This window comes from Equus przewalskii, chromosome 22 (genome assembly GCF_037783145.1).
Source record: "Equus przewalskii isolate Varuska chromosome 22, EquPr2, whole genome shotgun sequence".
Taxonomy (NCBI): domain Eukaryota; kingdom Metazoa; phylum Chordata; class Mammalia; order Perissodactyla; family Equidae; genus Equus; species Equus przewalskii.
The window spans coordinates 19,260,059-19,285,485 of record NC_091852.1 but is presented as its reverse complement, the minus strand read 5'-3'; the positions used below and the strand labels follow the sequence as shown (position 1 = coordinate 19,285,485).

The 25,427-nt window shown below is 36.5% G+C and overlaps 1 protein-coding gene and 1 long non-coding RNA gene across 6 annotated transcripts in view; one reads left to right on the top strand and one right to left on the bottom strand.

Moving 5' to 3' along the window:
* PTAR1 (protein prenyltransferase alpha subunit repeat containing 1) overlaps positions 1-4,288 on the bottom strand; it is a 50,010-nt gene extending 45,722 nt beyond the window's left edge. For both annotated transcript variants that reach the window (XM_070590455.1, XM_070590456.1), the window contains exon 1: positions 4,074-4,288. In XM_070590455.1, the coding sequence (XP_070446556.1) occupies positions 4,074-4,159 (86 nt within the window). In that variant the 5' untranslated portion in view covers positions 4,160-4,288. The remainder of the gene's footprint in view (positions 1-4,073) is intronic.
* Positions 4,279-24,180, top strand: LOC103560378 (uncharacterized). Of its 4 annotated transcripts, none has more exons than XR_011531713.1 (4): positions 4,279-4,380; positions 5,265-5,431; positions 8,959-9,063; positions 24,082-24,180. It is a non-coding gene; the product is annotated as an uncharacterized lncRNA (long non-coding RNA). The 4 variants fall into 4 exon arrangements; XR_011531714.1 differs by having other exon boundaries at positions 4,291-4,445; XR_011531712.1 differs by having other exon boundaries at positions 4,307-4,598.
* Positions 24,181-25,427: the final 1,247 nt, after the last annotated feature.

Sequence of the window (25,427 nt, the reverse complement as noted above, 5' to 3'; positions counted from 1 at the left end):
ACGGTGACTAAATTAAGATATTTCAGAGACCTTGTAGGCTTTCTCAATTCAAAATGCCACTAACTTTGTATATAACTGAAATTATATTACTGACCTTATTTAGCAAACAGCCACCAAAATTACTACTGTTATATTGAGTGTTTATTATATGTGATGCTCTGTGTTAGGTTTTACATACACTATTTCACTTATTCCACACAATTATCTTAAAAAGTAGGAATATTAAGTCCACTTTATAGATGAAGAAAGAGTCTTGTCTAAGTCTACCCAGCTAGTAAATGACAAGCCAAGGTTCAAATCCAGGACTGTCAGACTCTACATCCAAACTTTTACAATTATACTAGTGTTTAAATAAATAGATAAAAACCAAGTATAAGGAGACAATTAAGACTCTATGGTTATCTATTCTTCAGTTCAACTTGCAGACAATCTAAAACTGCCTTTCATTACTACTCCTTTACTCAAAATTTTTTATTGGGGCCTACCCACTGCCTAACAAGTGTATTTTCCCTAAGCCAACTCATCCATCCCTCATGTCTCAATTTAACTGCTATTTCCTAAGAACTATCTTGACCTTCTCATTTAATTAGGCCTGTCTCTGTTATTATTATTTCGAAGTATTTTTCTTATCCTTTTGGGTTCTTTTCATAATCTGTGTGTTGATTTGTCTAAAGTTTCATTAGGGCAGGGACCATGGGTGGTGTGTTCAGCAATCTACATACATTCTGCTCCTAGCCCTGTATGCACAGAGGCTAGCATTGTATCCCTGTAAAACAGAGGTGCTCTTTTGCTGAATGCATGCATGGAATGAAAGAAATTAAGCCAGACAGTCAAGGACTTCCAAAATCTGGCCCTACAGTATCTTTTCAATCACATTTTGCTACTTTGGATTAATTTACTGTCCCTGTGGTGATCTTTGGCTCCCTGAGACTGTAAATGCTACCTTGTTTTCAAAGTTCAGCTCAAAATCCACCTCCTCTAAGAGCCCTGGCCAAGACATACCTAGCCTCCCTTCTACTTTTACTAGACTCACACAGCACTTGCTCACCGTACTGCTAGCCCAGCCTCTACCATAAACTGCTTTGCGGATTAACTGACTACTCCTGCAGGTAGGTCTCTGGTCTCCAGCTAGACCGGCACTGTGCAATAGTTGTCACTAGGCATATGTGGCTACTGTGTATAAATCAATTAAAATTAAATAAAATTTAAAATTCAGTTCCTCATTCAGTGGCCACATTTCAAGCACTCAACAGCTACATATGGCTAGTGGCTATCATGTTGAATAGGACAGATAGAGAACATTTTCATTATCACAGATATTTCTGTGCCTTACGTACAAGAACTGTATTTTATACTTCTTCCTATTCCATTCTGTGAAGATGGTACCTACAGCACTTCATAAACAGTGAGAGTTTAGTAAATATTTAACAGAGTAATAAAAAATAACTTGCTGGATAAGAGAACTTTGACATGGCCCTAATTGCACTGTAAACAGTTGTCTTCCACAACAGCAATTTAAGGTCCATACATTAAGCTAGTGCCCATCTCTGGGTTAAGCCTTCAGTTGTTTTTCCAATAGTAAACTCTAGCAATCAACAATACAAACAACATTTGTATGGTATTTTTCAGTCTTTAATGTACTTCACATTCATCATTTAGTTGGCCAGTATTTTCTGAGGAATACAGGGATTCAGGTTACATCTAACATTTACCTAGCAGCAACTAAGTGCCAGACACTGTATAAGATGATTTTCCTGTGTTCTCATCAGCCTGTATCAAGAGGAAATTGAGGCTGAGAGAGGGTAACAAAATCCACATCTCAACCACCACATCTTGACTCCTAAATATTTCTACAGAGACAAAGTCAATAACTTTAATGGAGTAGATGTTGGCTAATAAAATTACAATCTGCGTTTGGAGAAAAAGGAAAAAAAAAATAAAGGAGGAAAAATTTTATTTTGTAATACTGAAAGTGTAATTAGGTACTACTAACTTTCAACATAAATGATCTCTTTTTTTCCCTTTCAACTAGAATTATAGACTCTTTATTTTGCAGGAAAAAAGGGCTAGATTGGGGAAGAAATACGAGCAATTTTAAAAAGTCCAAATTATAAGACACTTTAAAAGATGTGTAGTAATATTATTGGCGATATCGTTACTGTAGGGAATATGTACTAAAATATAGCTCAAGATTAATATTAAAAATGAATTAGGCTATTTAAATGTTCAGATCTATATTATATATTATTTCAAATTATTTCAAATGCCCAACTTACTTCACACTTTTAAATCTTGAATGACCCAAATGCTTATTAGTAATTATAAATTATGCATATTAATGAGATTTCACCATTAAAATATGACTAAGGAGGGTTATTAAAGTCCTTTATGAATTTCAATAACTGTACTCCAGAAGCACTGGCATATGTCCCAAATTGCACTGTGTCAAGCTGTCAAGCCAAGGAACACTCAATCTCAGTTTCTCCAAACAGAAAATACTGGAAGCTTTTGTAGTCTACCTCAAAGATGAGAAACTAAGATGCTTACTGTACTTATTAGACTTCTTTCTAACCTCTGCTATAATTTCTTCAAGAAAAATAACAGCAATGATGAGAAAATAGGCCCTTCATTTGTCCAACTTTCTTTTTTTTCTTGAGGATGTCTCCGCACTAAAGTTCTCATTCTCAAAAAAGGATTAAAAGACGGACACACAACAAGGCATCAAAGCATTCTTTAGAAGGCCCAGGACCCACTATGGTTACTGCCAGGAAATCATTCCAAACAGTCATTTTGAAAAAGGCAGCAGTCACAAGGGGAAAGGAAGTGGGCGCTGGTAGAGGGGGCAGGTGTGTTTGGAGGCCAGCAGTGTTTTGTTTTTAATGAGGCACAGTTGCAGGTCTCCAAATGTGTGCCACAAGGGAACAAGACATATGAGGGCTTCTTAATTCTTTTATAAGCATCACCTTGAAGGAAAAGAGCATTTAGATGTAGGTTTGGCACTTCTTTTAGGTAGAAAGGCTTAAGGGGTTAGAATGCTTAAAAAGAATAATTCAAGTATTCCAGTTTAAAGAATAAAATATTAAAAATAAACCCCACAAACAATTAGATAAAGTGGGGGAAAAGTACAACTGGATGCCATGTTTCTTTCTTTTGGAGGGAGGAGGGATGGGAAAAGAGCTACATTCTTGCTTCTTCCTTACTCTTTTGTATAATGTTGCAGGTATCTCTCTCTTTTAATAGTTTCCTTTTCACTCGTTACATAAAAGCAGAAGTGTCAGAAAGAATAGTCTCTTCTGGTATCTTCCCGGAGTCCTCCAAGCAAAATGGAAAGGAAGGAGGGAAAAAATAACGTGTGTCAGTCCTGTGGTGTCCTACTGAAAGAGGGCAGCAGTGTTTGGACACAAAAAGCCTTAATATGCTCCCTGCAACTATGAATCAGCTAATGCTAAAAAGTGTCGAGGTTTCATCTGCTTTACACCAGACCCACAAGCTGCACACTTGAGAATGCTCTGCTCACCTTCAAAATAAACTGTTTCATCCGAATCCCTCGACAATCGTGGGACCAGCAAGACAAAAGTCAAAAGCAACCTCAAACTACCTTTGGCTACTCGAGAATAAGATGATTGAGAGTAAGATGATCGGTAACCCCCTCTTACCAACGATCAGGATGAACCTCAAAAGAGTTGTGTGTACAAATCATAGACCGACCCACATCGTGTGTGCGCCCCTGTACCTTTGGATGTAGGATGTGGACACACAGGTGAAGTCTTTCGAGTTTCGTGAACTCCTGGCAAAGGGGTGGGAGGGAGAGGGAAACAAAGTCGCTCCGTTTTGATTTTCCGAGGTCACTTCTGGGACTCGCCCGGGAGCGCGCTCCGGTAGCGGAAAGCGGGCCCCGCGGCGGCCGACAGAGGTCCGGCCGCGACCTCGCTCTGTCCCCTCCTGCGAGGGGCGCGCGGGCCGGGACCCGCCGCCCGAAGTCAGATCGAGGCTCGGCTCCGCCTCCCTCCGCCCGTCCGCCCGCCCCCGACGACCCCCGGAGGTGGCGGGGGCACCGCCCGCGCGCCACTCACATGTGCGGGTTCCTCCTGAAGGCGTTGGTGATGTCCTTCACCACCCGCTGCACCAGCACGGCCACCTCCTCGCTAGTCTCGGCCATGTTGGCGGCGGCCGCGGCAGCCCAAGCGCGCCTCCGGGAGAGCGCCGAACCGCCGGCGGGAGTTCCGCGGGGAGCGCGCGCGTGTGCGCCGGTGTGGCCGCGCCCCCGCCCCCGCCGCCGCGCCGGCCGCTGAGCACTTCCGGGTCAGCTCGCTGGCAACTGGGGCGTCGTGCCCGCTGAAGCTAGGGCGGTTTGGTTGGTCCCCGACTTCCACTGGGGGGGTATGGTAACCGAATTTCTTAGTGTCTGAGAAGATGCTGTGGGTTCAGTTGGAAAGTTGCCTCAGGTGGCTGTGTTAAACATTTTAATTTCTAGTCTAATTCTAGGAAGAAAGGGTCCTCAAGTCACTCCCCGAGAGTCAGAGACCGGCCTGAACCCCCTGGTGATGTGGGGTCGGTGAGCCGAGGAGTGGAAAGAAAGATCTTCTTGGACTCTCAAGGTCTAGCAGTAGTGCTCTTTTATTTAGAGAATAGTATGGAATAGCATGGAGACAGGACCCATGGGCAGTAAAGAGTTGCTGCATGGGGACAGGACGGGAGTAAAGACTCCACGGGCAGTAAAGAGCTGCTGCATGGGGACAGGACCCATGGGTGGTGAAGAGCTGCTGCCGCTGCTGCATGGGGACAGGACCCATGGGCAGTCAGAGCTCCTGCTGCTGCCCCAAGTTGAGGGTTAGGGCTAAATTTATAAGGCACAGGTACGTGACTTATTTTTACTGGAAAAAGAAAAGATGATGTAAAAAGTCATTAAATGATTTCAGTGCAGATGGGGTCTGGTCATTGTGCGGTCGTGTAACTTTAGATATGAATCTGGTCATGTAGATCAGCGTGTAGGTGAGGATGCCCTGGGCTTCTCTCCCTGGGGCAGCCCTAATTCATACCGTAAAAATCCACCAGGTCATATAGGTCGGCATGTAGGCCAGGTCACCTTGGGCTTCTCTACCTGGGACAGCCTTAATCCACATCACTGGCACCCCATTCTCAGCTGTTCAGGGAACCTGCCAGGTCCACGGGAGCTTCGGGAGGAAAGTCTCACTGAGAGTGCTGGTCTTCTTGAGTCGCTAGTGCCGTGGCGCTTTGAGAGCTGGTTCGCCTTATTTTTCTAGCTGGAGGGATAAGTTGGTCCAGAGATGCTGGTGGCAGAGTGAGTGCCCATTGGACCGTGTTGGTGACCTCCTTTTGGACCTGCCTGCCAATTTCGGCCTTTGAGCGGCCGTTTTCAAGAAATTAATTTTAAAAATGTAATTGATGCATTAAAGGAAGGAAAAAGAAGGTAAAGGAAAAGTTATTTGCCCCTCGGATATAAAGAGTAGAAGTAGAGAAATCTTTTTTAGATTTTCTACTTTGAGTCTACTTTGTACATCATTTGGTGTCCTTTGAACGTTGTGTGTCAGTTTTGGACTTAAAAAAGCAAGGCCCTGACGAGGTTTGCTCTGAATAGCGATTTACTTTGCTACAAATAATTTTGGTAAGAAAAACTTGCTTTCTAGTCCATTTGGATTTTGAAATACCATAATTCAGATTTTCATACATCAGATTTTCCTTCAACTTTCTGTGAGAGAAAAATCTGGATGCCTTTGGTTCAGTTCTTTTTACTTAACCCTTGAAATTTGTATCTTTTAAAAACTTTTATAAGCAAGCTCATAGTGTGAACATATGTGCAGCATCTGAATTAGGGTTGATGATTGTGAAAGTAAAAACCATCCATTGGATACCAAATTATAAAGCATTGAATGAGAAATATAAATTATGTCCAGTGGTCGATACTCTGTGGGTATGTTTATAGAGGCTAGACCTGCTGTATGGACATTGGCTTTCTGGTTTTCAAAGAAACAAGCTGAAAGTTTCACAAAATTGTAGAAAAGCAAGATGGGACAGATTTGAATTAGTAAAATCAAACAAACCTTAACCTCTTAACAAGATGTCAGGTGAGGCAGTGAAGTGAGTGAAGGTGTGTTTCCATCCTAAGGCCAAGAACAACTTCAAATATCCTAGTTACTCTAAGAATGTGATACCAATTCTCAAATGATTTGAGTTAACCAAGTCTTCTTCCCACTTAATCAAAGCCTTACATCCTTTCCTAATAAAGTGGGAAATAAATCCTGACTTTAGGAGGCAGCGCTCAAAGCAGCACACTCAGAAGTACAAAATTTTTTTCAAAGATTCTATTTTTAGTCTGAAAAATTAGTGTGATTTTTGTATTTCACCCTATATATTTAACAGGAGAAAACCAAATTTTGTCCCTAAAGCCTGAAGTAAAATGGATATTCCAGAAAGATAATTCTATATGATTCTGTGTATGCCCTCCCCACATATACACACATACATACACACACCCTGTTTGTACTCATTTGAAGGGCATGGGTCTCATAGGTCCCATGTTTCTTCTAAAAATACACCAATTGTTTCACCCAATCATTAAGGATCTACTATGTTTAGAATTTGGATTTTTTGAATTGAAGCATATTAGAACTCTGATCCAACCCCTACTTTTGCAGATAAGGCAACTGGGGTTCAAAGAAGTTAGGGAATTGAAATTCATGAGACTTTAATAATAATATGTATATGAGAATAGGATATGATAAATTTAGCATGATTTTGCTGAAAGACTCAAAGATTTATGTTCAGGGATCTGCAAAATACATTTACTGATAATAATGAAATATTGTAAATCGCTTAAATGCCCAACGTTGGGGATTGATTAAATTACAGTAAATCTATGTGATGAAATACTATTTAGTCATTTAAAAGCACATTATAATTAGAATATATACCAAACTCCTAGAGAGAGGTATATTTATAGGAGAATTTTACTTTCTAAGTAACACAAAGAACAAAATACATTTTTTGTAATTTAAGAAAAGTTTTTAGGAGTATATGTTAATAAAGACATAGATATATTTGTTCACTAGCCAACTATCTCTTATGCATATTAATTTTCTTAGAGATGTACTGATTTTTAAGACCATGCCTCTAGTTATTGTTCACATGGCCATGAATGTATTTTGGCAATCCTCCTACACCCCCCAAAAATCATGCTTTTCATATTTTAGAAGATAATTTGATGGCAGGGGAAAAAGTAGATATGTAGTGACAAAAACAAGTACAAAAACAGCACACAAGACAGTCCTAATTTTGTATATACAAAATGAATTGTAAATAACATAATCATATATATAATAGGTTTGGAGGATATAAACTGAGATGTTAACAATAGTTATCTCTGTATGATAGAATTACTGGAGATAATTAAGATGTATAAATATACATTGTTTATACTCTTCTGTATGTTCCAAACTTTCTACAGTAAAAACCTGGTGTATGTGTTGAGGGCTCTGGTAGGAAGGAAGACACCAAGGTGGTTTTAATGAAAGGCTGAGTAATTACTGTTGTGAAGAATTGGAGATGACCTTATAATCTGTTTCTGTCTTTGCTCTGTATTATTCTACTTAAATCACTATGTGTTGTTTGTTTACTGTGTTTATTTGGATTTGAAGTCCATTTTCTCGTGACATTGTGCAAGATAGAGTGCAAATAGTACTAAACACGTTCCTACTGTGTGCTGAGGATTATTACAAAAAAACAAGCTTATTACCCCCATTAAAAAAGTAAACACTTGGCAGCTGGCCTGGTGGTGTAGTGTTTAAGTTTGCGCCCTGCTTGGGCAGCCCTGGGGTTTACAGATTCAGATCCCCCTCATGGACTTACACACCCCTCATCAAGCCATGCTCTGGCAGCATCCCACATACAAAACAAAGGAAGATTGGCACAGATGTTAACTCAGTGACAATCTTCCTCAAGCAAAAAGAAGAAGATTGGCAACAGATAGGTCAGGGCCAATCTTCCTCATCAAAAAAAAAAAAAGGTATAAGTGCTCAATTTTAAATCCTTCATTATAATATTACCATTATGGCTAACTATCTACTTACAGTATGCCAAACCTCAACCTTATCACTATCCTAAAATTTAAAATCCAAGAACTTACTAACAAAGAAATAGAAGAAGGGAAATATAATACCATCAAGCCACAATATCAATATCTTCTTATGAATTCTTAAGAATAGTCAATAGGAGTGATGTCATCTTTAAAGTTTTTATTAAAGACCATTTTAAGAAAAGGAATAAAAATTAATACATGAATTTAAAAAGACAATTGTACATTAAACTTAAGAAAGTTTTGGTATGCCCTTTGCCTGAGTGTGTGGGTTTATTTTCCCAAATAGAAAACTTCATATATAATCAAGAACTATCTTCTTAAAGAGTCACAAGAACACCTATGAATGTGAATGCCATCTATTCTTATATTTAGTTGATATCTCTAGCACTTCATTATTCTAATTGTTGAGATAAAGATGAGAAAATGTGTGTGATAGCATCTTTAAACTGAAGCACTCTACAAATGATTATTTATTTCTATGAATAAAAAAAGCATCATTATGAGTAAATCATTATTAAAACACAATAGTAAACTAAGCTAAATACTAACTTTCAACATGAAACTCTATGGTTTAACATTTCTAAAGAGAATTATTATACAGCAATTACAATTAATCTCCTACATAAAACATGAACTTTTTTTAACCTGACAAGGTAGGCAAATGTTATCAAAATAATAATCATGAAGATAACTTTAAATGACCTGTTAATACTGATGTTAGAATCCATGAGGATACAAGAAAGAGGTACTCATTGCATAACATGGTTTTTGTTGCTGAGTATGTGATGCCTTCTTTTTCTTGACATTTGCTATTTTCAAAATGTCACTCGTCTCCTTTGCCCTCTTCTTTCTTCCTACCACAGAGGCCCAGGAGACTCATGGTGTAACGTTTAGAAAAGAACAGGAGAAAATGTCTGGAGAGAAAAAGAGCCAATCCTAGGCCTGTGTGGAAACAGCTAGAGAGATGGGTATGTCTCTATGATGCAATGAATGTTTCTCACGCACTGAAGATGTCGAATTGTTGTAGGAATTTTGTTAGTACTGTGTCTTTTAATGTATGACTAAATGAAAGAAGTACTCAAATATGAGTACATTCTTAGGGGGTTTTTTTCTGCTTTATGTTTTAATTATTCTTCAGTGTAAATATGACAATAATGAAAACCATAGATTTAGATTAAAAAAAATCATAACTGAAAATTTAGAAAGCTTGTAAAAGCCTCACTTTGACTACAGGAGGGGTTCGGTCTGAGAATTCTTCAGTAACTGCCTAAAAGTAAGACAGGGCAACACCTGCTCTTCTTTATCTCACTTCTTAAATTAATTTTTCAACTCAGAATCTTGTAATAAAAAGAAACCTTATTTCTCAGTTTCTTCCTGTTTCTGTGTTTTAAGCCACCTCTGAGAATCATTAGAATTATTAATATTAGGACAAAGTCACCCATAGAAAATGATGAACTTCGTTAAATGTTGAATTATGCTCTGATTTGCAGTGTAGTATTTATAGAGACAGATAGTCTGAGTTTTAGGAAGGAATGCCAAAGGGTAACTCCTAGTTAATGTCTTCTGACTTCAGGCACTTTAATTTCTCTGGTGAGCCTCCCAAGTCACCATCAGTGTGCAAAAAAGTGCCAAAGTTAGTGCATTGTGTTTATAGGAAGAGAAGGCTAAATAGCATGCCTGAGAGTATGAGACTCCAACCAATTGTACTTACTTATTCCACAAATTTTAATGAGTGTTACTGTGTATAAGACATTGGGCTAGCTGCTGGTGTACAATGGTGAGAAAAACAGACAGTGTTCTTGCCTTCCTGTGGGACTTACAGTCTGATGGAAGAGATACACAATATTCAAGTAAACAGACAAATCTATAATGAAAAATTGTAACACATGACACAAAAGTAAAAGCAAGATACGATGAAAGATGATAACAGTGTGGGAAGAAGGGCAAAATTTTAGACGGTGTGGTCAGGGAGGCCTGTTCCGGGTGGTGATATTTAAGATGAGGCTTGAAAGATGAGAAGGAACCAGCCCTGTGAAAAGCAGAAGAGCCTCACCTGTAGTGGAAACAGTATGTGTGAAGGCCTTAAGAAGAAAAGAGCTTACATAGCATGTCTCAGGAATTGAAAGAAGGCCAAACTAATAACTTCTACTGACCTGACGGTGTTTGTAAAGTGATTTCAGATTCAATACTGCTGTTGTCTGAATGTCTACTATGAGCGTGATTGCCTAGCTCCAATTTTTCTTCCTTTCTGTATCTTCTGTTTTTTGTAGTGCTACACTGAATGGCTCACCATGGACAGCTCATGTCACACGGTTGTGTGGTATCCCATGATCAGGTGTTTAGTCCTAAGAGCCCAGTAGCAAGCCTAGAACTGTTTTCCCAAAAGGATAATATTTATCAAAAGAGGAGGATGATAGTCTTTCTTTCAAAGCCCTAAGGTTATCGCTATTACATTTTTTTAAAATTTGCTACCCTTGGGTCTTCTGGGTCATGTGGCCCAAGATCAGCTTGCATGGAAGCTCTGGGATCCATTCAAAACTGAGTTGTTCAGTAAATTACTTAAACTAAAACATTCAAATAGAGTGTATGTTGCCTCCTGAATCCCGAGTGGCCTGAATGTCTCTTTCTCAGTGGTAGAGTGTACAAGATGAAGCAACTTGCCGTTCATCTTGGTAGAAATATTGTGACATGTCCCAGACTACTGGACTCTTAGAAGCTTCGCCATGCTCATAGACCCTTTAATATTTTAAGGGTTTATCTTCCATCCTCTGTCCTGTATGTGTTTTACCAAGACACGTAGAGTATTTGGTACTTACTACACATGAAGTCAAATACCTCCAAAGGAAAAAAGCAGTAAAACTCTTGTTATACACTTATAGACTCCGGTATTTTCTCTTTGTAGTATGTATCAAATGTAATTAAGAGTTGTGCAACTAGTTCAACGTCTTTATCCTTCTATAGAATGTAAACTCCACAAGAGCTGGAACCCTATTCGTCATGTACAGTGCTGTGTCCCTGTACCTTCCTTGCATATAGTGGATTCGCAATTAATACTAAAATGGATAAATGGATGGAAGGAAAGGATGGGTGAAAATAGGAAAGAATAGAATAGCCAACATGTAATATAGATGTAATGAAGAAACAGTAGAGGAAGTCATGTAGGAATTTAGTCAGAGGCTTAATCATGAGGAAACTTGAGGCCATATTTTTGCAGTTGAAATTTTTCTAACACATTGCAGGGAGCCATTGAAGGAGTTTGTGCTTCTTTGTTGAAATCCATTATTCTGCAAGGGTGCTCTCATTACTTTATCCTTTGTTTAGTTATACATACATACGTAAATGAGCACACACATACACACTTTTGAGTTTTATTACATAACAGGAGAATCCATTTCATTTTTAGTTTTGTTTTCCCAGCATCTGGCATATTACCTGAATATAGTAAGCACTTCAACATTTGTCAAATGAGCAAATAAAGGCCCAATTAAAATGCTGCCTCAACCACGAAGTCTTTCGTGATCACCCTAGCTAGAAATGCTCTTCTATATTCTTGAACTCCACTGGACTCTGTGTAGTGTTTGCTTGGTACTTTTCATATATTGCCTTGTTTTACGGTTATTTATGTATATCTTTTACTAAGTTGGAAGGGGTTGTAACTTGACTTTTGTATCTCAACAACATAGTATCAGCTTCTTATATGAGGCAGACTTTAAGTTTATATTTATTGAATGGAAAAAAGAAAAAATATATTTACTCTTTTGTTGTTAATGTAATGGATAGCAAAGACTTATGCAATGAGAATCATAATTCTTAAAATCTATCATTCAGTTGTTATAATTTCCATACATGTATTTTATTCTATAATTTGATATTATTTTCACAAATTGAATGGGTGTGGACAGTACAGGAAAGCTTTTGTTGTGGAAAAAGTTATAAATCATGTAAGTCTTTTTTAAAACCACTTTTTAATTGAGATATTCCCATACCATAAAGTTTACCCTTTTAAAGTGTAAAATTTAGTGGTTTTTAGTATATTCACAAGGTTATGCAACCATCACCACTAATTAATTCCATGACATTTTCATCAACTGCTACTGAATCTGGTTCTAAGGATAGCTTTGTCATTTCAGACCTTTTTTTTTTTTTTTTCTCCTTTTAGCATGGCTTGTAATCTTTTGTTGAAAAAGGGACATGGTATACGGGATATTAGAAACCAAAGTAAATAGGCATATGGTAAGAGGTTTTATGTTAATCTTGTTAGGAGCTGGGCTGTGTTTGATGTTTACTGTAGCTGTAGGTGCCACAGGATTCATTTTCTGTACTTGTATTTTTTTCTCCCCTGTTGTCTTAGGTTTCTCTAAGAATTTCTTCTTAAATAGAATCTGTGTCTTGCCACTCTTTCAGTTGCAACCCACTGTTACTATACTGAGTCCTATTGGTGTGATAAAGTATTGCGGGAGAGGAATTGTTCTATAATTTTATGATTAACTCTCAGTCTTTTAGTGGGCCTGAGTCCTTGGGCTTGGACCTTCAGCAGTGCTTCCTAGCTTTTTTCTTTTCTCTTAAGTGAGATAGGGAGGAAAGATGGAGGGGCTGGAGTTGGCTAATTGCCTTTCCCTTGGTCATATAAGGTTCTGGTAACATGACTTCACCTGGAGCGTTGGCCCTGATTACAGAGAATGCTTTGGGTGTATTTCAGAATATTACTTAACCCCTCCCTCTGACTAAAATGGGAGGGCATTTTTTGGGGGTCATCACCTTGAGAACCTGGTGGGATTCCTTGAGGTAAAACCCATAAAAGTGTTTGGGTTCCCCTAAGATTGGAACCCCAAAGAGTTTCTCAATCTTGAGTGAGTCCACACTTAACCTACAGCAGTTTGTCAGAATTATCACCTCAGTGTTCAAAGCAGATTAGGGCTCCAGCATCTTTTGCTCCAGTAAGCTGATCTCAGCTGTGATTCTCTGTATTTGCCTGGCTCTCGAATTTCTGGGTGACAGTTTGCTCTGTGATTTCTGGGTGATTTTAGTTCTGTGATGAGTCTAAGAAAATTCATTTATTTTCAGTTTGTTTACTTTTTGTCTTGTTGTAAGACTGGGAATGAAGACTTCCAAACTCTTTACATGTTGGAGCTGACACTACAAGTTTCCCAAACTTTATTTTAAAGGGTTAAATAGGACATATTTTAGACTTTGCAGGTTGCATGGTCTCTGTTCCAATTACTCAGCTCTGCTGTTGTAGCATGAAAGCAGCCATAGGCAATACATAAATTAATGAGAATCTCTATATTGTTTTTCTATTATTTCATTTATTTCTTCTCTAATCTTTACTATTTCCTTCCTTCTGCTTACTTTGGGTTTAGTTGTCTCTATTTTTTCTAGTTTCTTAAGGTGGAAGGTGTTAAAAAACAAAATTCGACTGAGTACATTCGAAGATCTAGTTGGCTTTATTAAATGATTCCTGACTCAGGCAGTATCTCATCTGACCAGCTGAGAGACAATCAGAGGGGTTACACCACATAGAATGCTTCTATAGTAAGGAGAGTGGGACAAGGAAAGGAAGTCATCAGCAAGGAAAAATGAAAGTTCATTGGAGGAAAGTAAAAGTTTAGGTGAGGACATCTTCTCATTGGCTGAGCTGCAGCATCTCTCATTGGCTAGGCTTGTTGCTGGACAAGAAGGAATTCTTCCTTCCTCCTGCTGGAGCAGTTAACTGGTTACACTTCCTGTTTGGGAGTGCAAAGTAGTCTCTTCCTATTAGGGTCTGTAACTGACTCTGTAATTAACTGACACTGTAGTTGACATCTTCCTCTTTGGGGTAGTTGACATCTTTCTGTTGGGGGTGATTGATAGCTCCCTTTTTTGGGGTAATTGACAACAAGTGGTAGGGTGTGAGAGTTCTGTCTACAGGCCTTCCTGACTCCAATTTTAGTTGAGGTTTCTTTATTAATTTTAACAAAGATTATGTTATTGATTCAAGATCTTTTTATATAGGTATTTAGAGCTATACATTTCCCTCTAAGCACTATTTTAGCTGAATCCCATAACTTTCGGTATGTTGTGTTTTTATTTTCAGTTATCTTGGTATTTTCTAATATCCCTTGTGATATTTTCTTTGACGTATTGGTTATTTAAGAATGTGGTGTTTAATTTCCACATATTTGTGAATTTCCCTAATTTATATGTTATGTCTAATTTCATTCTATTTCTTCAGAGAACATACTTTGTATGATTTCAATAGTTTTAACTTTATTGAGGCTTCTTTTATGGCTTAACGTATGGTCTATTCTGGAGAATGTTCCCTGTGCTCTTGAGAAGAATATGTATTCTGCTTTTCTTAGATAGAATGTTCTATAGACATCTATTAGTTCTAGTTAGTTTATAGTGTTGTGCAAGTCTTCTTTTTCCTTGTTGATCTTTTTTCTAGTTGTTCTTTTCATTTTTGAAAGTAAGACGTTGAATTCTCCAACTGTTATTGTTGAGTTGTCAATTTCTCTTTTAATTCTATCTATTTTTACCTCTTGTATTTGGGTCTTTGTTGATAGGTGCAGATATGTTTATAATTTTTATATCTTGATGAATCAATCCTTTTATCATTGTAAAATATCATTCTTTGTCTCTATCTCTAGTGACAAATTTTGTCTTAAAGTCTATTTTATGATATCAGTATAGTCACTCTAGTTCTCTTTTGGATACTGTTTGTGTGATGTATCTTTTCCCATTCTTTCCCTTTTAAGTTATTTATGTCTTTGAATCTATGTCTTGAATCTAAAATGTGTGTCTTGTAGACAGTAATAGTTGGATTACGTCTTTTTTTAAAGATAAAATCCATTCTTCTAATTGCTGCCTTTTAATTGGAGATATTGATCTATTTACATTTACTGTAATTACTGATAAGGAATGATTTAGATCTACATTTTGGTATTTGTTTTCTATATGTCTTATGTGTTTTTGTTCCTCTATTCCTCCATTACTGCCTTCTTTTTTAGTAAATGAATATCTTATAGTGTTCCATTTTAATTACCTTGTCATTTCTTTTATTGTATCTGTTTTTTGAGTTATTTTTTTTGTTAGGTTTCCTAGGGATTACAATTAAAACCTTACCTTATAACAATATAGTTCAAAATAACAATTTAATTACAACAGTATATAAATACTGTATATAAATATATATATAGTATTTGCTCCTATATATTTCCATTTCCTCCTTCATCCTTTGTGCTGTTACTATCATGCATATTACATTTTTATATATTGTATGCCCATCAACACCAATTGTAATTATTCCTTTATATAGGTTTTTTGTTTTTAAGAACTTTATTTTTCCTTTTTTCTCCCCAAAGCCCCCTGGTACATAGTTGTGTATTTTTTAGTTGTGGGTCCTTCTAGTTGTGGCATGTGGGATGCTGCCTCAGCATGGCTTGATGAGCGGTGTCATGTCTGCACCTAGGATTCAAACTGGTGAAACCCTGGCCAAAGCAGAGCATGCGAACCTAACCACTCGGCCATGGGGTGGGCCCTCCTTTATATAGTTTTAAAAATCAGATAGGAGATATAAAAGAAGAATTCCAAACTAAAAAATACATTTATACTGCTTTTCATATTTACCTATTTAGTTACCCTGACTAGTGCTCTTTATTTCTTCATATAGATTTGAGTTACTGTCTAATGTCTTTTCATTTCAGCCTAAAGGACTCCCTTTGATATTTCTTTTTTCTTTTTTTTTTAAGATTTTTCATTTTTACTTTTTCTCCCCAAAGCCCCCCGGTACATAGTTGTATTTTTTTTTTTAGATGTGAGACCTTCTAGTTATGGCATGTGAGATGCTGCCTCAGCATGGCTTGATGAGCGGTGCCATGTCTGTACCCAGGATTCAAACTGGCAAAACCCTGGGTCTCTGAAGTAGAGCTCGTGAACTCAACCACTCTGCCATGGGGCCAGCCCCTGATATTTCTTGTATGGCAGGCTGTTTGTGATACATTCTCTCAGTTCTGTATCTGGTAATGTTTTGCCTTAATTTTTGAAGGATAGTTTTGCTGGATATAGGATTCTTTGTTGATAATCTTTTTCTTCCTGCACTTCGAGTATGTCATCCCACTGCCTTCTGACCTCTAATGTTTCTTGATGAGAAATCAGCTGTTAATTTTATTAAGGATCCCTTGTATATGATGAGGTGCTTCTGTTTTGCTGCCTTCAAGCTTTTCTCTGTCTTTTGACAATTTGATTATGATGTGTCTAATTGTGGTTTTCTTTGAATTTATACCACTTGGAGTTTTGTTGAGTTTCTTGCATGTATTAATAAGTTTCATCAAATTTGAGAAGTTTTTCAATCAATATTTCTTCAAATATTCTGTCTGCCCCTTTCTCTGTCTCTTTTCTTTCTAAATCTCTCTAGCACTGTTAAATATGCTTATAATTTATTACATTTTTTATTTCTAGAAGTTCTTTTACAAATATGCTAGGTTTCTTTTTAGAGTTACCTGTTCCTCTGAGATACCTTCAGGGTTATCTTTTTATTTGTTTAAGTAGAATAGCCATAGTTATTTTATAATCTGTATATAATATTTCCAATGTCTGCAGTCTCTGCATATCTGTTTCTTTAAATTATTGTTTTGGTTATTTCCTTCATGATACTGTGTCATTGCGTGCTTCTTATTCCTGAAAAAATATTTTTGGGAGATTTTATAAAGCCTAGAGTGAAGATGCCTCCTCATGGAATGATTTACTTTTGCTTCTGCCTGGTGCCTGGTACACCACCAGTCTGTCACCATCTTAAAACCAGTTGACAGCTTAAGTTTCCTGAATACGAACCTTTTAAAAATCCCATGGCCTCAAGTTCTCAGGATATTTTTCCTTTACTCTCTCAGCCTCCCACGTTCCACAGTGTGCTACAAGTGGGAGTGAGAGGTGGGGGTGTGTTTATGTCTGGTTTATCCATACTCTAATTGGTGTGTCCCTTTAAGATCCTATTTGATTCCTCATCTTGAGTTGGCCCTTGGCCTTGACATCTGTTCCTGTTGCAGGTGAGACTGCCAAAACCAAAGGACGTTTCCCTGGATCAGTAAATGTCTTCAGGACAAACATGGTTGAGGAGTTCAGGTGTTCATGTACCTATCTGGGTTTTTCTTTCCCTTAGATTTATGACCTTTTGCTTTCCAGTCTTTTGACAGCTCTTCAATGCTCTGAGGAGATGTTTAACTAGCATTTAACTAGCATATCCGTGGTTTTCAACTGGATGATTAGATTGAACAATCTAGCCCACCATTACTAGAAATAGAAGTCTGCAAAGTTTCTTTAATGATAAATCTATAAAAATACTACCTGAAATCTTCTCTTATTATATATCATAAGAGACAAAGATTGGAATAGGAGGTTAGAAAGACATTTTTTATTTTTTTATTTTTTTATTTTTATTTTCTATTTTATTTTTTAAAGATTTTATTTTTTTCCTTTTTCTCCCCAAAGCCCCCCGGTACATAGTTGTATATTCTTCGTTGTGGGTCCTTCTAGTTGTGGCATGTGGGACGCTGCCTCAGCGTGGTTTGATGAGCAGTGCCATGTCCGCGCCCAGGATTCGAACCAACGAAACACTGGACCACCTGCAGCGGAGCGCGCGAACTTAACCACTCAGCCGCGGGGCCAGCCCCTAGAAAGACATTTTTTAGATTTTTGAATTAATCACAAAAAGTCTTTCATTTATAAATGTTTGATGAATTACTTGCTGTTTTGTAGAAGGCTGTGTGCTGGAAGGATACAAAATTTTAAACAGCACGAATATGTTCATTAGGCATCTTTTTTTTCTAGTAATTTTGAAATTTTAGTGTCACTTTTAACTAAATTACCTTTTAGGATTAACTCGTTTACAGGAACAATTATGCCGTCTCACCCTCTTAAAATCTCAATGTGCTGTGGGCCTACTGTTAGGATTGCATAGTTACACTTATTTAAATAGGTTATTTTATTAGACAGGTTATATTACTTAAACAGGAAGTTATTAAATGGAATTATTAAGCAGTATTTTACTTAAACAATAAATTTATTTATTTTACTTTAAATGGCTATAAACCAAGTTTCTTTTTTTCACACTTTAGTTTTGTATCATATAAAGAAAGCATTAATTTTTTACATTTTCTTCAGGGACCCTATATTTTATAGACAAGATTAATGGTTTGGTTTTGTTTATGGTATTTACTCTCTTATATATCTGCCAAGTTTATGAAGTCCTGTTGTCTTTCAATACAATGGTTCATTTGAAGTATATGTGAAAAGGAAACTTGGTATAAAGCCACAAATCACTGATTGATGGATTTTTAACTTTAAAAAAGAACGTAAGGTGTTTAAGAAAGCTCAACATGCACTACATTAATACAGCAAAGATTTCTATTCAGAATTTGTACAACAGCCCTATTGAGGTGTTTTTGGATTCATTAGATGTAATTCACTAACCACGAATTAAACATAAGTTGATTTTTGTGTGTGTGTTATGACAAATTATTTTGTTTGCAGAGAAGGTATTTTGTTCTTAACAACATATGGGATCATGAAAAAACTTGGGCAGTAAGTTAATAGAGATGTTTCTTTGCTGTATAATTTAATAAATACCAGCAATGATTTAGCAACTATAGCATTTTTAATCCAAGTAACCATTTATTAGCTATTAACGAGGTATAAGAAGGAATGCTAATTGATTTATATTCTTAAAATATCTTGAAATATTTCATTAAAGGTGTAATGAATCACTGTAAAGAAAACTAATGTAAAAATTCTGAGATTCTTTTTTCCTTATTCCATTTTAGGTTGAGTGATGAAAATCGCCATCAATACGTGCAATGTTGCTCAGATGTTTTAATTACATTTTGTCTTCTTAATTCACTTAAATTCATTTATTTTATAGGAAGCTAATTCATATGAAATTTATTGTGAGATAGACTTTAAGGACATTCTTGACATTCTATTTTCTGTTTTATAAAAGCCTAAATTTTCACCATGCTAAATTGTGTTATGCAGTTGTGGTTTCTTAGTGTTATAAAGACTGTAGGGAGGCTTAGCTGTCACATGGTACATGGTGGAAGTGGCAGCATGGAAATGGTGTCAACCTGGTTCTCAGATGCATGAAAGAGAAGAGAAACAGACAGGAAACTTCTCGTAAGAGTATAGAATTTGTGCGTGTGTGTGTGTGTGTGTATGTGAGGAAGATCGGCCCTGAGCTAACATCTGTGCCAGTCTTCCTCTATTTTATGTGGGATGCCGCCGTACCATGGCTTGATGAACAGTACTAGGTCTGCGACTGGGATCCAGACCTGCGAACCCTGGGGTGCCGAAGCGGAGCGCGTGAACTTAACCACTACACCCCTGGGCCGGCCCCAGTATAGAATATTTTTTGATAACCCATTTACTATAAAAAATCTATAGTTTCTATAGTTTAGTTATAATGAATGGGAATTATGAATATTAAATACAGTGTGACTTTTCAAAAATTTCCTTCCATTTCTTTTGCCACTTGACAGCAAAGACATGAAAATTGAACTAAACACATAAGCTATTGTGTTCATATGTATCTTATATTTTTAATATAAGGTGGGAAGCTGGCTTACAGCCACTTTTTTAATGCACAAGAATTATCTTAATGAATCCTAACGAAATCATACAGTCTTATGAATATTATTTGCTTGAAAATCTTCCTGTATTTTATAAACTCTAGTTAAAATGACTTTGTTATTTGAGTTTACTCCTGTGCTATTGAATCTGTTCTTTATATGAAAGTTCATATAAAATATTAAAAATGCTTTTCAGTTGGGGCTGGCCCCGTGGCCGAGTGGTTAAGTTCACGCGCTCCGCTGCAGGTGGCCCAGTGTTTCGTTGGTTCGAATCCTGGGCGTGGACATGGCACTGCTCATCAAACCACGCTGAGGCAGCGTCCCACATACCACAACTAGAAGGACCCACAACGAAGAATATACAACTACGTACTAGGGGGCTTTGGGGAGAATAAGGAAAAAATTTTAAAAAAAATCTTTAAAAAAAAATGTTCTTTATTAAAAAAAAAAATGCTTTTCAGTTAAAATGGTTTTATATATTCTCTCAAATTTTTGGATGAGATTTAATTTTGACCAAGAGTAGTTCTGACCACATTACACTTCAGGGTCCTCTAGTAGCCCACATTCATTTATATCTGTGTCAGAGTGAGTTAGGTTTCTCGCTGCCATTCATAACATACATTTGAGCCACAGACCATACCCCAATAATGGAACCAATTAATATAAGCTATCTTTTAATCATTAAAATCCTTACATAAGTCCAAGAAACAGGCCAACGCACTACCAACATCAAGAAAGGATTGGCTCTTTATTTCTGACTCGAACAGAGTTGATAACTCTCTTCCATTTCAACAAGAAAAGCGTTATTTCATAAATGTTTTTACTTTCACGAAAAATGAGTGAAGCCATTTTAGAAATTAATTTTATACTCTCTTTAAAACTTAAAAAAAAATTAGTTATCTGGGAAGAGTCAGTCTGACTAGTGATAAACCTGAATTGTAGAATTAATTTTAGTGTGATCTTATGTCTTTCAAGTACTCTATATTCAATAGCTGGAACTATTAAGTAAATATTTTAGCTTGATGCAATAAAAAGATGAGGTTCATTTCTGTTTAGCAGCGTCTGTCTTCACATCAACAGTCTATTTAATGAAGCATTTCAATGGAGCAAACATTTGTTGGGTATCTGCTATGTGCATGGCGTGTCCCTAGAGGTGACAAAGATGACCAAAACGTAGACACTGCTCCCAAGAAACTTGTTTTCTCAAGCAAATTAACCCTATTCACCTGCTGTCTTATTTAGATGCAAATCTAATTTGCATATTGCATAAGACTTGCATTTGAAATAGACTTTGCATTTGCATAAGACTTTCTTTTGAAATAGACCAAACAAAAACTTTTGTTTATCCACTCATTGAAAGATCAAAAACTTTCCATCAGTACCATCCTAATAAAGGAGATGTAACTTGTTTAAACAAAATATGTCTCAGGCTTTTATTTCAGAAATTATATTTGGAAAAATCTAAACTGCTCCCTGAAACCTTTTTGACTATGTAAATAAGACTTTTTCCTTTTAAATTGTAAACCAAAATTGGAACTTAATGCCATGCAATTTAATTCCTTTGCTTTTAAGAAGGAGTTAATTTTATATTATTAGCAGCCAAATGTAGATTTTAAAATTAAGGTGGCTTTAAGAAAATCTAAATTTGTCTTTTTTAAATTGTAGCACAGGGTTTTACAAGAAGTTCTCAGTCCATTCCTGTATATTGACTTTAAGACAAGAACTTATGTTTTTAGAATAAGTAATCTTCTAGCCTAGGATATTTAAAGCTTTCAAGAACTGATAGAGGAAAAAATTTCAAAAACAATTTACTTTATTCTGGATAGCTATTTGCTGGTAGATATGACACTGGAAACTCATGAATTATCTGGATGGGGAAACTGGTTTTCTTAATTGCTAGATTCTTCCCTTTTCTATCAGCATTTAGATTGAGTCTACTGCAAGAAAAAAACTGGAACTAACGAGCTCTGTGTGGTATTTTGAGATATCATTTTGTGTGTGTGTGTGTGTGTGTGTGTGTCTATTTTTAAATCATATATATAGGAGAAAAGTCTATTTCATGCTACTGGCCTTCAGTCTTCCACACTTGAATATGGAGAGAGAATGGAAAAGGAGGTTAGAGTTGAAAGTGTTTCTTTCTACATCCTATTTCTTTAATTTCCCTTTTTGTTTCTAAAGGTTCCATATAAGGCAGGCTAAACTCTGAATAAAGCTAACACTAAACTCTGAAGAAAACCCAAAGTGAAGGCACAGAAATATTTAATGGGCTGTTTTGAAGAATAACCTTTGTTTATTTTTTCAAGTAGATGACTGATTTGGTGGTGGTTGTTGGATCATCATACACATTAGGTTCCTGACGGTCAGATTTTCAAATTTGTGTATTAATTCAAGAAATATTTGTTGAGCACCTGTTACATTCCAGCCACCATTCTAGGCACTGGGGACAGAGTTCTTGTGGAGCACACAGTCTTGTAAGTTTTCTCACCTAGGAGTTTCTTCACTACTCTGTTAGATGTTATTTACCTCCCCCCCTTGTTTCAGTTCACTTGCATCCATTTTCCCATATTAGGATCCAACATGATTTTGTAGACAACATATAGTTGGGTCTTGTCTTTTTATCCACCCTGACACCCTCTCTCTTTTAATTGACATATTTAGACTATTGACCTTTAAAGAGATTATTAATATAGTTAGATTGATATCTACCATGTTTGTTATTGTTTGCAATTCATTGTTCTTTGCTTCTTTTTTTTGGTCTTTCTTTTTCTGCCTCTATGGTTTTAATGAGACATTTTATGTAACTCCATTTCTTCTCCTTCCTTAACATATTGTATTATTTTCCTAGGGCTTCCATAAAAAATAAATGCCACAGACTGGGTTGCTTAAACAACAGAAATTAATTTTTTCATGGTTCTGGAGGCTAGGAGTCCAAGATCAAGGTGTTGGCAGGTTTGGTTTCTTCTGAGGCCTCTCTCCTTGGCTTGCAGATGGCTGCCTTCTTGCTGTGTCCTCACATGGCCTTTCCTCTGTACATGAACATCCCTGGTGTCTCTTTGTATGTGCAGATTTCCTCTTGTTATAAGGACACCAGTCAGACTGGATTAGGGCCCACCATAATGGACTCATTTTAACTTAATCACCTCTTTAAAGACCTTACCTCCAAATATAGTCATATGGGGGTGAGGACTTCAGCATATGAATTTGTGGGGGACAGAGTTCAGCCCATAACATGTATCAATTTTACTTCTTTTTTTAACTTTTTTTGATGATGTCCTAGAGTTTGCAGTATATATTTACAACTAATCCAAGTCCACTTTCAAAGAACACTATACTGCTTCAAGGGTAGTGCAAGTACCTCGTAACAGTGTATTCCCAATTCCTCCTCCTGTCTCTTACAACATTGCTCTTATTCATTTCATTTATCCATAAGCAATGATCACCTACTATACTGTTGCTATTATTTTAAACAAACAATGTTATTGTTAGATCAATTGAGTAAGAAAAATAAAAAATTTTAGTTTGCTCTCATATTCCTTCTCTGAGGTTCTTCTCTTCTTTATGTAGATCTGAGTTTGTGACATAATTTTTCTTCTTTCTGAAGAACTTCTTTTAACTTGGCGATAACTCCCTCAATATGTGTTTATCTGAGAAAGTCTTTATTTCTCCTTCACTTTTGAAGGATAATTTCGCTAGATATAGAATTCTAGGTTGGTGTATTTTTCTTTTAAAACTGAATATTTCATTCTACTCTCTTCTTGCTTGCATGGTTTCGGAAGAATAGTCTAATAAATTCTTATCCTTGTTCCTCTATTGATAAGGTGGGTTTTTCTCTTCTGGCTTCTTTCACGATTTTCTCTTTGTTTTTGATTTTCTGCAGTTTGAAAATGATATGCCAATGTGTAAATTTTTTGTGTGTTTTATCCTGCTTAGTGTTTTCTGAGCTTCCTGAATCTGTGATTTGATGTTTGTCATTAATTTAAAAAAATTCTCAGCCATCATTACTTCAAACCTTTTTTCTCTTCCTTTTCCTCTTTCTTCTCTTTCTGATATTCCTATTATGTATATGTTATTCCTTTTGTAATTGTCTCATAGATCCAACATAACATTCCAACATTTTGAGATGTCAAAAAAATACTTTCTCTCAAGAATAAAGGAAAATAAAAAATTGAACTTAGGAACCTTGATTCAACTTCATTTGTTTATTCATTTATTCATTCATTCAACATATATTTTTACTGAATGCCTACTTTGAATCAGTTCTCTAAGTGCCTTTATTTAATAACATGGCTTTATATGCATTATATCCCTTAAGTATTTCCCAGCAGTGACAACTTCATCACTTTGGTGATGAATAAGGAATTAATAATTCATTCTTTTGTTGTTCATTTCCAGGATTTAACAGAAACCATTAGAAGAAAAACAAACATATAAAAGCCTGTGATGACATTTTCAGCTTTTCTATGGGAAGAAATAAATATAAAATTGATGGTATTACTATTTATTATTATTGCATTTTGCTTGTGAAGGAGAAGTGACTGTATGGTTATCAAAATCCATCAGAAAGTAAAAAATAAAAATGGGTATGCACCCTGTGCAGGTTACGCACAATTTTGTTTATGATGAAGACATCCAATGAAGGTGAAATAAGTTTATGTACTTATAATTTTTTTTTTTTAAAGATTGGCACCTGAGCTAACAACTGTTGCCAATCTTTTTTTTTTTTTCTGCTTTTTCTCCCCAAATCCCTCCAGTACATAGTTGTATATTTTAGTTGTGGGTCCTTCTAGTTGTGGCATGTGGGATGCTGCCTCAGCGTGGCCTGATGAGTGGTGCCATGTCTGTGCCCAGGATCTGACTGGTGAAACTCTGGGCTGCCGAAGCGGAGCATGCAGACTTAACCACTCGGCCACGGGGCCGGCCCCAGTTTGTGTATTTTAATGATTTACCATTAAAAGGACCAGTTTACAAGAAGAAAATTAACACCACCACAGATGGCTTAATTTTACCCCTTAAATAGGGTTCTTTTTGCCGTATGGAGAATCATGCACAAACAGCATCTTATTCTTCAGTCTGTAATAGTTCTACCAAAAGGGAAGTCTTAACAGGAACAATGTGTATTAATAAAGAACACAAACACAGAATTACTAAATATTTTGATTTACATTCTTGGCTCCACATTGCTGCATTGGGAGAGCATTTATTATCTGAGACTATCCCTTTGTTCTGAGGGAGTAAGAAATAGTATACCTAAGGATGGCTCTCTTTGTAGCCAGGAAAAGGTAGATTACCATTCTAGTGTTGTACTTTGCAAAAGAATAGCTGTACAAATTCAGGGGTATCTTGTGTTATGTAGTAGAATATCTCTGAAAAGACAGGTTGCATATAACTCAGCCTTTATATATTGAAAAACATCCTAAATGTACTGTGGAAGAGCTGAAAACAACCTGTAAGGAGTCCTTTTGCAGTCTATGGAATCACTAATAATTTCTCTCCCTGTGGGCTTTGAGTTTTAAAATTATTAATGCTACATGCAAAGCATTGTGTTCTATTCAAGGATAAGTTACTCTACATAACTGGAGTTATTTTATATGAGTGAGGTTTACATTTTTCAGTTCTAATATTGTTAAACACTGTTAAGGCATCTATATCACTGCTCTGAAGAATTCAGGCTCTGCAGACTGAATGCTCGATTTTAAAATCCAGGACCCACAACTTACTAACTCTGCAATTTCTTCTAT